Source organism: Anabrus simplex, chromosome 3 (genome assembly GCF_040414725.1).
Source record: "Anabrus simplex isolate iqAnaSimp1 chromosome 3, ASM4041472v1, whole genome shotgun sequence".
Taxonomy (NCBI): domain Eukaryota; kingdom Metazoa; phylum Arthropoda; class Insecta; order Orthoptera; family Tettigoniidae; genus Anabrus; species Anabrus simplex.
Window position 1 is genome coordinate 232,960,778 of NC_090267.1, and position 13,847 is coordinate 232,974,624.

The following is a 13,847-nucleotide window of genomic DNA, read 5'->3' on the forward strand; positions in this document are numbered from 1 at the left end:
GTTATATGTATGTGTGTGGTCGGCTGAGGATGACCCACTAGGGTTGTAACCGGTCCTGTATTTTTAATAATAACAATAAACGAGTATTGATTAGGTAGAATTCTTCTCCTCTTTGCATTTGTGAGAAGAAATGTTGTGTGAAAAACGTGAGATGATGTTACATATTGCACCCGCTCACTCTTATGATTCCCAAGCTAACAATAATCTCAGGGGTGACCGATTCTACATCTAACAAAAATCAGTATACAAATATAGGGCGCTGGAATCACACAGGGATGAACGGGGCATACAAATTAAGGTAGGGGAATGGCTCATTCGTAGACACATAAATAAAGGACTCCACAATCGTACTGGGAAGTAACAGAATTGATTTCCATGGGCATAACTGACTATCTACAATAAAAAGATATGGTAACTGATTCCTTTTGAAATTGCAACAAGGAGCAGTTTATTTTGGTCATTTGGCAACATGAATTACTGACATCCTTTGATACATCAGACTTACAAGCCTGAAAAGAAATACACTGTTTCGTTTTACCTCACCTCATGGATGATGTGGATAAAATTAACTAAGGTAGAATAGCCGATCTATGGGGATCGTACCAATATCCGTATGCTTGGATATGAAGACCTGAAATACCATTTGAGGAGATGTGAGCACTATTGTAACCTGAATTACATTCATCTTTTTTTTTTTGCGTCGCACTGACACAGATAGGTCTTATGGCGACGATGGGACAGGAAATAGCTAGGAGTTGGAAGGAAGCAGCCGTGGTCCTAAGGTACAGCCCCAGCATTTGCCTGGTGTGAAAATGGGAAACCACGGAAAACCATTTTCAGGGCTGCCGATAGTGGGGTTCGAACCTACTATCTCCCCAATACTGGATACTGGCCGCACTTAAGCGACTGCAGCTATCGAGCTCAGTTACATTCGTCTCCACGTTCCGTTTGATGAGTCACCTCCAGGTATTTATAACTCAGATAGCCCGGATTAATATCTTGAAAATGTTATCTTAACTAAAATGGGAACAATTTTATTTCGTGTGGCTGTTACTAATGGAAATTCTAAGTTCCCATGGAGGGAACTAGATATTTTTCCACCAATAGAGCATATCAAAATCAGATCAAAAAATTAGATGTATGGCTTTTCAGGCGTTTGCTCTATTAACCAGCATTTCGTCTTAGGTCTGACACTAGACTCTTCAGAGTGGGATGTGTCAGACCCTACCCACTGATGCTGGGGTGTATGCAGGTGAACTTATCAGAAGCCTTTTTATGAGGCACAGTCTGATAACTGCATACGGGAGATAAGACTCCACCGATCATAGTTACTTTTTAAAAACTGCCTCATGCCTGCTTTATCAGTCATATGGTACTGCCTAACAGTCCTACTTTTAAGACCTTCCTTTCTATCACATTTATTTTTAACTATCACAAAAACAGCTTCATGATCACTAATACCATCTATTACTTCAGTTTCCCTATAGAGCTCATCTGGTTTTATCAGCACGACATCCAGGATATTTTTCCCTCTGGTTGGTTCCATCACTTTCTGAATCAGCTGTCCTTCCCATATTAACTTATTTGCCATTTGTTGGTCATGCTTCCTGTCGTTCACATTTCCTTCCCAATTGACATCTGGCAAATTCAGATCTTTGGTCTTTGTTCTTCCAACTCCTGAACGCAACCTGTTTAGCGTCATCCATGTTGACCAGCTTTTCTCGTGGCCTGGGGGAAGTCTTTCGGAAGGCGTCATCCATCCTGCAAGGTGGCTGGATCTGGAACGCCATGAATTCACTCTGAAGTTTGATGGTGATTCAGTGAGGCTTTCAGTTGTATGGAGAAAGCTTTTCCTTGATTTGAGCCGTTGGGTTGCTGGATGGTACCCATATAAAGTATGGGTCGTCAGGTTCAGTGCTTTAGATTTCTCCAGTCTGGATGCACACTCACGGCAGATATCTGGAGGTGGGATACCTGCTAGACAATAAACTTTATCAAGTCGTGTAGATCTCAAACATCCTGTAATGAGTCTGCAGGTTTCATTTAAGGCGACATCCACTTGATTAGCATGACTTGATCTACACCAGACAGGGCAGGCGTATTCTGCTGCTGAATAACAGAGGGCTATTGCTGATGTTCTTAAAAGGAGAGGATGCGTCCCGCAGGTTGAACCCGATAATTTCCGGATAATGTTGTTTGTTGCAAATATCTTCCTTTCGGTATTCAGACAGTGTGTTCTATAGGTTAGTGCTCGGTCAAGAGTTACTCCTAGATATTTGGGAGTGAAGCAGTGTTCTAATATTTTACCTTCCCAAATCACTTGCAATTTTCTCGCTGTCTGTCGATTTTTTAGGTGGCACAGACTTGTGTTTTTGATGGGTTTGGTTTTAGTTGGTTCTCTTGGTAATAACCACTTAGAATTTGTAGAGCATGGGAGAGCTCCTCTTCAACTAGTTCAAACGTTTCCTCTTGAGCTGCCAGAGCGACATCGTCTGCATAAATAAAGCTCTTTGTCCCTTGTGGGCGAGGCTGATCATTGGTGTAGATGTTGAAAAGTATAGGTGCCTGCACACTCCCTTGTGGAAGGCCATTCTTCAAGTTCCTCCATCTACTCCTCTGGCCTTGGAATTCAACAAAAAACCTTCTGTTCTGTAGAAAGCACTGAATCATTTGGGTGAGTTTATAGTCCTTAGTTATACTGTGCATTTTACGAAGCAGTATATGGTGATTAACTGTATCATAGGCCGATGTCAAGTCAACAAAAACTAGTCCAGTGACTTTGTTGTTTTCATAGCCATCTTCTATATATTGTGTGAGGTGCAGTATTTGGGAAGTACAACTTTTCCCTGGTCGAAAGCCGGCTTGTTCTGGTATGAGTAATGGGTCTATCACTTCAGATAGTCTGTCCAGAATCATTCTTTCTAAGATTTTTTATAAATGGCACATCAAAGAGATTGGTCGATAGTTCTTCGGATCACCTGCGTTCTTGCCAGGTTTGAGTATTGCTATGACTCTTGCTTTTCTCCACAGTTTAGGAATTTTGCAATATTTGATGCAGTTGTTGAATAAGTCCAAGAGCCATTGCTTACTGACAGGACCAAATCTTTTGAGTTGCTCAATACAAATGTCATCAAGGCCTGCCGCCTTACCATTTTTGCATTTATTCAGCGCTCTATGTAAATCTTCCATAGCAAACTGGTTAGAGAAAATGCTGTTTTCCTGATTAGTCGGCTTTTCTTCTTTTTGTTTTGATCCTCTCCCAGCTTTATTTGATTTAACTTAAAAATGAGTACAACATTTTATTGTTCCACCTTCTCAATACTTAAAATCATTTAAAGTTTATCAAAACATTACAATATAATAATAACAGGTACTAGTTTCTGTCCGTTTTTTGGACCATCATCAGCTTAGCCAAAATTACAAGCGAAAGACATAATCTAAAAATGAAGTGATGTGGATGATCAAAGGGATGGGATGGTGATGGAATGACATACAAAAGTAAAAACCTTATGCATGTGTTACAATAAATATGACCAGAATATATTAAAATTAACAGATGAATAAAAGCATTGTGATGTCGTATAAAATCACTTGATGACAAAGTCTTAGGTTGACGGTTGAACTTGTGTTGCACACTTAAATTAGAGTTAAATCTTATGTAAGATCTTATGTTTCTGGAAGGTTCTAAAAGCGAGTTCCACAATGGCGTTTGTAGAACCTTCCAGAAACATATCCCTTCTGATCTTTTGTACTGCAGAAATAAAATTCAAGCTAGGTAAAGAAAATAAATTTGACTTTGTCATCTCTTAAAGGACACACAGTAATAGAATCCCACACAAAACAAAAAAACATGGTATATGATCCCTTTCAATTCAGTGTGGATTTCATCAGAAAAATCAAGATTATTCCAGAGAATAAGATGGCTGCTTTTGTGGAACCTGAATTTGCCAGTCCTGTTTAGAGCTGAAACATGTTTTTTGAGAAGAAATTCATAGCCTTTTGGGGATCAGAAGATACTAAAAGTATCCAAGTACTTTGAAGTGTTTTTCTCAAATGTTTGGCTTTGCTTGGGATGAGCTATGTGTGCGAGAAAGGTTTCTCACTTGTGAAATAACTCAAGAACAAGCTCAGTCATGATTTAGTGTTGTTTATGTATAGTTACAAGAGGTTTATCCCTAGAAATCATGGAAATTCTAAGTAAAATTAAAGATCAAGGATCTCATTTACATGGAGAGTGATTTAAGGTGCTCACAATTTTAAAAATGTTGAGAACCACTGCTCTAAGCTAACAAAAATGTATCATATCAAAATAATGAGAAGTATCTTGCAAAGACACCATATCTGCACATACTCTTAATTAAGTGAGGGAATAAGCTGTACTAGATGAAAAAATCTTTACTGGAACCAGTGAGCCACAGTCAAGATAGGATAAACAAGAACTTCAGAGATAAGTATCAAAAGAGAAGTACCGAGCTCGATAGCTGCAGTCGCTTAAGTGCGGCCAGTATCCAGTATTCGGGAGATAGTAGATTCGAACCCCACTGTCGGCAGCCCTGAAAATGGTTTTCCGTGGTTTCCCATTTTCACACCAGGCAAATGCTGGGGCTGTACCTTAATTAAGGCCACAGCCGCTTCCTTGCCACTCCTAGCCCTTTCCTGTCCCATCGTCGCCATAAGACCTATCTGTGTCGGTGCAACGTAAAGCAGCTAGCAAAAGAGAAGTACCCCAAGGTCACATAACTTTCACCGCTCCTATTCAACTTCTTTGCCGATCATATTTTCAAAGAAGCCTTGCATGATACTGAGCTAGGTGTGAAAGTAACTGGAGTCGTCATAAAGAATATTAGATATGCAGATGACGCCCTGATTATGTGTGACACCATTGAAGGTCTTCCGAGGACTGCGCAGTAGAATTCTTCTCAGTGGATTGAGATATGCTGTAAACATCAATACCACAAAAACCAGGTTCATAGTATTTAGCAGAAGCAACCATGAAGGTGCCTCCATTTCATTAAATAATCAAGACACGAACAAGTTACATCAGTCCACATACCTTGGGAGCATCATAACAGAAAATGTGGACACTGAAAAAGAGATCAGACACCATATTGAGATTACCATATCATCTTTCTCAAAAGATGTGATCATTCTTTTATGATGATATAATCTAAACGTCAAACTCAGGCAAAAGCTGTTGAGATATTTACGTCTGGTCAACACTGCTGTATGGAGTAGAGACATGTACTCTCAAAGCTTCCTACATGAACAGATTAGAGACCTTTGAAATATGGTTACATGGGAGAATTCTCAGAATAGCCTGGGCAGATTTTGTAACCAATAATGAAGTGTTAAGGAGAGCATGAGCTGGCAGACATCATCAAAGCCAGGAAAACAGTTTATTTAGGCCATGTTCTATAAGGTAGAAACTACGGGCTTCTATACAGTACATCATATTACAAGGAAAGATAGAAGGCAAGCGAGCTGGTAGACCACCGATGTCTTGGCTCCAAAACATCAAAGACTGGACTTGCATCAACAACACCGAACAACTCTTCAAGTTAGCTAAAGGATGGGGTGCTTTCTCCAGGGTGATCTACCAATGTCTGGGGGACCGGATATGGCACTTGAATAAGAAGACACAAAATGAACTAACATGGAATTGATTTTTGTAAACTAATAGATTGCATAGTAGTGTTCCAAACTGAGCTTTCAGAGATATGCTGCATTCACTACACTTATGTAATAAGTAGAGCTAAGATTTTAATACACAATAAAATACAAGAAAATGCCTTATTGAAAATGCAGAAATGCCATATAAAATGTAAATAATGTTATATACATTTATTGAATGAATCAACGGGTTGCCACTATTGAGAAAGTATAGCGTATTTACCTTATGGAAATATAATGGTGGTAGAGTATTTTTATTATCAAAGTCTGAACAAGTGGGATCTCAGAATGTTTACAGATCCATGTGTGGTGGTGGTGGTGGTGGTGGTAACTATGCTTTCAACGCTTTTTGTAGGCAGCTCAAATTTTTTCCAGAATTCCATGAACAAGGCCTGAACGTTGTAAAGGAGTGTGTAAATGGAAAAGGAAGAAAATTAAAAGAAGAGAAAACCTGGTGGATGCGTAATGGGTATCGAGAAAACATTTAAACTGCTTATCTCCCCGGTGGTCTCTCTGTGCTTACTTTCCTTGTGCCGTCAGCTGAGTGAGTGTGTGGATCGTGCGGTTGACCTGTGATAGTGTTGCAAGTAATAACAGATTTTTAAATTCAGGAATATATATAGGCTCAAATGCGCAGTTTGTAATACTTCTTACATCAGGCAAATGAGAAATTTTCGGTAAGGTACCAGGAACTTAAATGTGGAGAAGTACAATAGATATTTGGCCATGAGTTTACATACGACCGAGCACAGCCATACATTCACTATAATAGAGAAAGATTTGACCATCCTACACACTGTGAATAGAGGCAAATTAATTAACATCCTGGAAATTGTTTCTATTGAGATTGATCAGAAGGAGAATCCTAATCTGAATATAAGTGAGATTACTGGAAACGTAAATATACTATTGGTAAAGGTTTCTATTTTGGATTTACAAAGAAAAGTTTCCAAAAATGCTCCGGATAAGCATTTTGTTAATCTTCCTCCCATCAGTTCCTCTCCCTATGACATCTCTCCTACTTTCTCTCTTCCCTCTCTCACAGTTCAACTACACAATACACACACTCAGTCAGCTGACAGCACAAAGTAAGTAAGCAAGCACAGCGGGGAGGCAAGCAGTTTAAATGTTTTCCTGATACCCATCCCGCATTCCCAAGGTTTTCTCTTCTTATAATTTTCTTCCCTTCCATTTCCTCCACAATGCCTTTACAACAAGTTTACACAAGACCTAACTTCAACTTTGGTTTCTCAAGGAGTTTCCTTCATCCTTGAAAAAAAAAAAAAAAAAAATTAAATTTTAAGTCTAGTAATGTCAGTTTCAAGCTATATAAAGTAACAACGGTAATACTTCGAGCTTACATTTTGTAGAAAGAAGACCACTTTGTACAAACACGTCTTACTCATGGATGTAGATTTTCTTATGAATATTGACATATTTTGTGTGTTTTAGCATAACTTAAATACATTTCCAACCTCATTCTTACCATCAGTGTTTTATATATATGTCACTTTTCGCATGTGCTTTTTTTTAGCTGAGATGTTTCATATTTTAGGAACAAAACATGTACTAACATTTTAAATAAGTTGTTTGACTTTAAGCTGGATTATGCATGTATTTTCATGAATTAGCTATGAATGAGTATTGAAATTTGGGACTCTTCTTTCAACTTTAGTTGAGTTGATGCCAGTTCAGAATCAAAACAATAATATTTATAAGTTGTATTATCTTTAAAAGCAGTTATGTCAGTTCCTCTTTTACTGCCTGTTCGTGTACACAGAAGTTTTTACTGCAGAGTTCTTTTGCAGTCCATGATATCTTGTGATGACACGAGTTTCTCAGTGTGGACCTCTTCGTGTACACAGAAGTTTTTACTGCAGAGTTCTTCTGCAATCAGTGATCTTGTGGTGACATGAGTTTCTCAGTACTTCGCTGTAGGGGGAGGAAACCAGAACATAAGCCACTGTTTCTTTCCCTGTGGCACATCCGTTATTGAGGTTTCTGTCCTGAGTTCTGCCCAGAACAGTTCATGCGGCAGAAACATTTGACGCCATCTCGATTGCCTCCCGCCATTTGCTACCAGAAAGTCCTTGGTGATGCCTAATCCAGTTGTTGGTTGGAGTGAACTCTTTATAGATTACACCGATCCCCTTCTGAGACAAAGAGCACAAAATTGTCATTTCACGACTTCTTAGCTCTTAGTGGATTTTTCTGGGATTTGTAAGGTTGTTGCCTTTATTGGAGGATTTGTTAATATCTGTGATGTTAAGGGCCTGTAAACAGTGCGACATATCGAATGACAGATCACACCTCTTTAAACATAGCGGTTACTGGCTCAGTGAAGCACGTTGTATGCGCTTATTTGTTCAGATGCTCTTCCCAGGTTGCTTTATAAAGTCTGAGACCTTTAAATCTTAAATTAAAGAGCATCATTGAGTGTATCTGTAAGTAACTGCAAAATATCCTTTAGGGAGCTTTGTAGCATTTTGTCAGCAGCTTTCATGAAGTTAACAAGTTAACCGGTACTTGTCTTATTTCAACAATGTGAAAAACATATACAAGATTAGGGCTGACTGCTTTTTTTTTTTTTTTTTTTTTTAAGCAATGAGCTTTTGGTCTGTCTTTAGCAAAGGTGATTCTGTAAGTGCATTTAACCTCTTGTGCAAGATTTTTAAAGAAGAGGTTGCATCAAAGGGGTATGTATAGTTAAAAGTGACACCAAGATATTTTATTTCTCCTCTTTCTTTAATGGTGCTACTAATCATAAAATCTTCATGAATATCGAGCACTCCATCTATGAACTTCCCCTTCTCAATACCACACATTTGTTGGCATTTATCTATAAACCGATTTCAAACAGAAGATATAAGAGTCGTGTGTATTGCCGGTCATCAAGTATGGTCTTGAGACAACAACACGCACAGAGTCCAAACGCCAAAGAACTTGCCAACGTGCCATGGAGCAAACCATTCTCAATATTAGTCTCGCACACAGAGTATAGAACAAGGAGATCCAAAGGCACACTGGGGTTACAGACATTGTGCAATGCACTGGGAGCAAGTAGTGCTGGGCAGGTCACATCGTGATGCACGGTGACTAGCAGTGGACGAAGAAAACCCTCCAGTGGCAACAGAGATCCACCAGACAGTATGTAGTCAGACTGCAGCTGAGTTGGCAAGATGACATCAAGAGAGTTGCAGGAAGAGACTGGCTACGCAGAGCCACATGGAAAGGGAAAAGACCTTCATCCAGGAGTGGTGGGCTGAGGAAGAAGATGATGATTTTACAACAGAGTATAGTTCCATACTGAGAAATATAATGTTTTAATTTTTGTGATTTTTTGAGCACGACTTCACTCCGAAACTGCTTCACTCAAAGTTTCTAGGCCACTGACATCATGAGCTGATAGCAGGTAACCACATTCCTGCAGCTAAATGACTAAACTTACCAACTGATATTTATGGCTCCTTGGAACAAAAGCACAATTTATCCATCATACTAACAGAAACAAGTAAATAAAGTGGATTTTTGCACAAGAAAGATGCCCTAAAATGCCTTGAAACATATTTACAATGTTATCGTATCCCACAAAATAGACAAAAATGTAACGTGCTCCTGTAAAGATGCGGAGTTTCTTCGAGGTCCACTCAGCCTATGTGAAAACAATTGAGGAGCTATCTGATGGGGAGATAGCAGTCCCTGTCTAAGAAGTCGAAGATTTAGTCATGCTTCGTATTGTAATCTACAGGTCTTCAATCTGAGCAGTGGTCGCTTGAGAGACCTAAAGTCGTGGTTCCTTTTTAAGCTATTGGTGAAATGAAAGAAGGCAGCAGTTGACTTCTTCCAATACAAAAGTTGGCTGATATTATGTCTTAAGTATCCACTCTAGACTTAGTGGAATGATTGAATTAGATCATCTCTTCTGTCCTCGTCTCTTAATCAGTGTTTTGGGGGATATTTGTAGAACAGTTTTATTTCTTTTCAGTATATAAAGAAAGAGTAATGTTTTTTATGAAGCTATTTGGAAAAGACTTTTCTGTGTATTGAAGGCAAGAATTTTGATAGAATCCTCATGTGTAATTCTGCAAGGAACACAAAATTGCATGAGTTTAGTATGTCATATGACCTTGAGACATGGCTCATTTTTCTGATCATAATTCAGAACAACAGTAAAAATAAATACAAGGGTTGGAACTTAAATAGTGGCAACACTGCTGTGGAGATGCCATGTAACGGAATCTAGTATTGTAGCTGATAGCACACGTTGGTTACATACCTATCTTACCTCAGAGCAAATGGACTCGCCCTTCCCACATCACCTGCGTGAGCACAAGCGAGAGAAACACTGTCACGTGTGAGGTGACGTTCTAACGTAACGTCACTGTTTTCCAAACAGGAACAACGGAGTTGGATCAAGATTGAATGTGCCAGAGGTCGTACAGCACGACAGTGTCATCAAGGTCTTCAAGAGGCTTGTGGGGAATCTGCATTGCCTTACAGAACAGTGGCACGTTGGGTAAAAGCCTTCAACGACGGTCGGCAAACTCTGGCGGACATTCATCGGGCATGTCGACCTACGAGTTACTGGACAGTGATCGAAACCCAGATGATTCGTGAGCATTCGCTTCAGAACTGTTGCTAAGATTCGACAGGCAGTAGACCGTCCATTTGCACCATCAACAGAACAGGCTCTGCTAAAGTTATACTACGACTTCCACATCGCTGGCAACAGGTTATACAAAACGCTGGTGACTACATTGAAGGACAGTAAAGGTTGCTACCTCTTTTGTATATGTTGTAAATAAATAGTTGCCACTATTTAAGTTCCATCCTTCGTAATAACAAAAAAATTGATACTATCCTTCTCCCATAATGCAAACCATTACATTCAGGAAGCAGAGAAACTGCAAATACTTTAATGAGTAGTACCAAATGTACACTCAAAAATTAACATTTTTGATTGGTAGGACACTATATTACAAGTTGTTAGGATATAGAAATTATCATTCCCACAATAGGTTTGTATGGGCAGGGGTTCATTTAATTTAATGTAGGAATGATCTTTCCGTAATAGGTGATACAGTCGCATCGAGTTTGGAAGCCTCCACCCAATTACATTTTCATTGTGGCCTATCTGCCGTAGAAATCTGTGTCACATTTTGTTTATTTCCCAACTTGTCTTCCTCCAATTATTTCTCTACGCTATTGAGTGTCATGTTTTTGAAATTTAATAGCCTACTCTGCTGGAGCGACTAATTCTTACGTTTTAAAAAAAAACCTTCTATGTTCTATTTCACCTTCTAGGCACTAGAGAGAGCATATTCTGACTCTGGGTTGTGCTGCTCTCAGCAGTAAGTTGTGTAACTTTGTTTGTAACCTTGTTGGTGCTCTCCAGCCAATGAGAGCACAGCTTGATTATTGGCACACCTTTTCTTCTTGCATGCCTGTAGTTTTTTTTTTTTTTTTTTTTGCTAGGGGCTTTACGTCGCACCGACACAGATAGGTCTTATGGCGACGATGGGATAGGAAAGGCCTAGGAGTTGGAAGGAAGCGGCCGTGGCCTTAATTAAGGTACAGCCTCAGCATTTGCCTGGTGTGAAAATGGGAAACCACGGAAAACCATCTTCAGGGCTGCCGATAGTGGGATTCGAACCTACTATCTCCCGGATGCAAGCTCACAGCCGCGCGCCTCTACGCGCACGGCCAACTCGCCCGGTCATGCCTGTAGTAACGATGATTATTATCTGTTTTTCTACCATGAGAGAAAGACGCGTTTTGTCCTGGATTGGGACGGGACTCTTCCATTGTAGTGTTGAGTCATGCGGTATGGAGTTACATTGTTTTGGTGTAGAATCTGATGGCGTGATTTCTCGTTTATTTATTCACCTTTAGATTTTTGCGGATTTTCTGCTTCATTTGTGTTACTTTTCTTCATTTTGTGTGAGTGGTTTGATAATCCATAATTTCCTTCTTGGGGTCACAATAAAATATTGTGGAAACTCATGAGGCAAAACTTCACCTGGAAAAAGGAGAATCTGGTTTTAAGAAAGAGGAGAAATGTAAAAATCTGTAAAATACCTTTAATTAACTTTGAAAACGGGTATTAGCAGGGAGTAGTGTATGCTCAATCTGACGTTATTATTTTAATTTTATTTTCTTGTAATTTAACCAAGTCAGCCAGCTGCGTTTAAGTTTTATAATTAATTGAATCTCTCATTAATAGTTTGTTTCTGAAGTTCAACTAAAGAGGACGATTACCTTACCTTGTTCATCTGTTTTATGAAAACTTCTTGAATATAAAAAGAATACCATATTTTGAAGTATACATGTTCTTCTTTCTTCTAGTATAAGCACTCTGATACCAGGTACAGTGTTCCTTTTAGTATCCACAGGTCAATTGTGACACCTTCTGCCTCTTAAAGCTAAGTTCTTGGTTTTGTTGGTTATGTGGTGGTGTTTTAAGGTGTCTGGTTTTTGCTTCCTGATTTGTTGTTTAAGAACTGGGTCATTTGTTGTAATGGCTGATTCGAAGTGGACTGCCGTTAACGAAGTGTCTGGGTAGACTGAGTTAACGGCTCATAGGTTTGTATAAATGGTTATTTTAATTTAAAGGGCTGTGTGTTCTCTTCCAGAGAGCTCCTCCCATAGTTGGACGGTGGGTTCCTTTTGCAGCCGTTGCAGCAGCTAATTGCATCAACATTCCTATGATGAGATTACAGTAAGTTGATATAAACATAGGTACATTACAGTAATTTCAATTCTTTTTTTTCCTTCTTCATGCAGTGCCAATTCTTCTAGGCATAATCACTGTTGCTATCATCACTATAAATATAACTAGAACTGTCTCTTGCTTCTTGTCTTAAAGACAAGGATGTCTACCAAAATTTTGTATTGGGATATTCTCCATGTGTGTACTTTTCAGACTTGTTTCAGGCACTTAGAACTTCAAGTGTTGCCTTGTTTTATGCCGTGTATGGGCAACCCTGAACCACTTGATAAGCAACCTGCAAAACCAGAAGACCGCGTAATTGGGAATGAACTCATAGGTAGAGACACAGTCATACAATGAATGCTTTGTCAGTTGTTGATTCTAAGATGGATACTGATTGTGGTTTATCGAGTCGTATATAGAAAGATAGTAACATTGAAAGAAACACAAAATAGGACAAACAAAATGTCAAGTTAGTGTGGGAAGAGGGAAATATAGAAAGAAAACACAATATGACAAGGACACACTGCCATCTTCAAGTAAATTGGCTCTTCCCTCATTAGGCCCAGTTCTTCTATATGCATTTCTTCTCAGCCCCCAAGAAGCTCATTTCTGCTTCACAGCTTCTTCAGAAGAATTATGGGAAGTCTAGGATAAGAAGAAAGGTAAATAATGACAGGAAAAGGGAAGAGACTAAAAGATAAGATGAATAGAGGAAGTAAAGGACTAACAATGCAGGATAAATATAGCAGAAGGAAAGAAACCCAACAGGCCAATGTAAGTAATGCAAAGGATCAAACAAGTACAGATCAAGTGATACATTGTACCGGCATCAGACCTTGAATAACCAGGTGAATTGACCATGTGGTTAGGAGCGCATAGCTGTGAGTTCGCATCCGAGAGGTAGTGGGTTCGAACCCCCCTGTCAGCTGCCCTGAAGATGGCTTTCCGTGGTTTCCCATTTTCACACCAGGCAAATGCTGGGGCTGTATATTAATTGAGGCCATGGCCGCTTTCTTCCCATTCCTAGGCCTTTCCTGTCCCATCGTCACCATAAGACCTATCTGTGTCGGTGCGACGTAAAGCAAGTAGTAAAAAAAAAAAAACACTTGAATAAGGGGATAGAGCTTACAGGTGTGGTCAACTAGAAGTCTCACACCTGTATATCAAACAGCTAGGATGGGAATCAGTGTTGTAAAAAAAGAATAATTCCAAAATGGAAATGAATATTATCTTCATTCAACATAATATTAGAATGTATAAATTAGGTATGTGGTACATATAAAGAGATTGCTGTCTGTAAATACAGAAAATCAACAAAACAAAAACAGTAATTATGATTTCCTGTTCACTTGGAAGTGCTGTCTTCACATTATCATAATCATCATGATTGTAGTCTTTTTCATCACTGTGCAGTATACTTTTCTGACATAAGTTGTACTTCGAAGTCATCTAAGGCATTGCTGTT

The 13,847-nt window shown here is 39.1% G+C and overlaps 1 protein-coding gene across 2 annotated transcripts in view; it reads left to right on the top strand.

Moving 5' to 3' along the window:
* Positions 1–13,847, top strand: part of Sfxn1-3 (Sideroflexin-1-3) — a 115,349-nt gene that overhangs the window by 53,785 nt on the left and 47,717 nt on the right. For both annotated transcript variants that reach the window (XM_067142912.2, XM_067142913.2), the window contains exon 6: positions 12,303–12,388. In XM_067142912.2, coding sequence (XP_066999013.2) covers positions 12,303–12,388 — 86 coding nt within the window. The remainder of the gene's footprint in view (positions 1–12,302; positions 12,389–13,847) is intronic.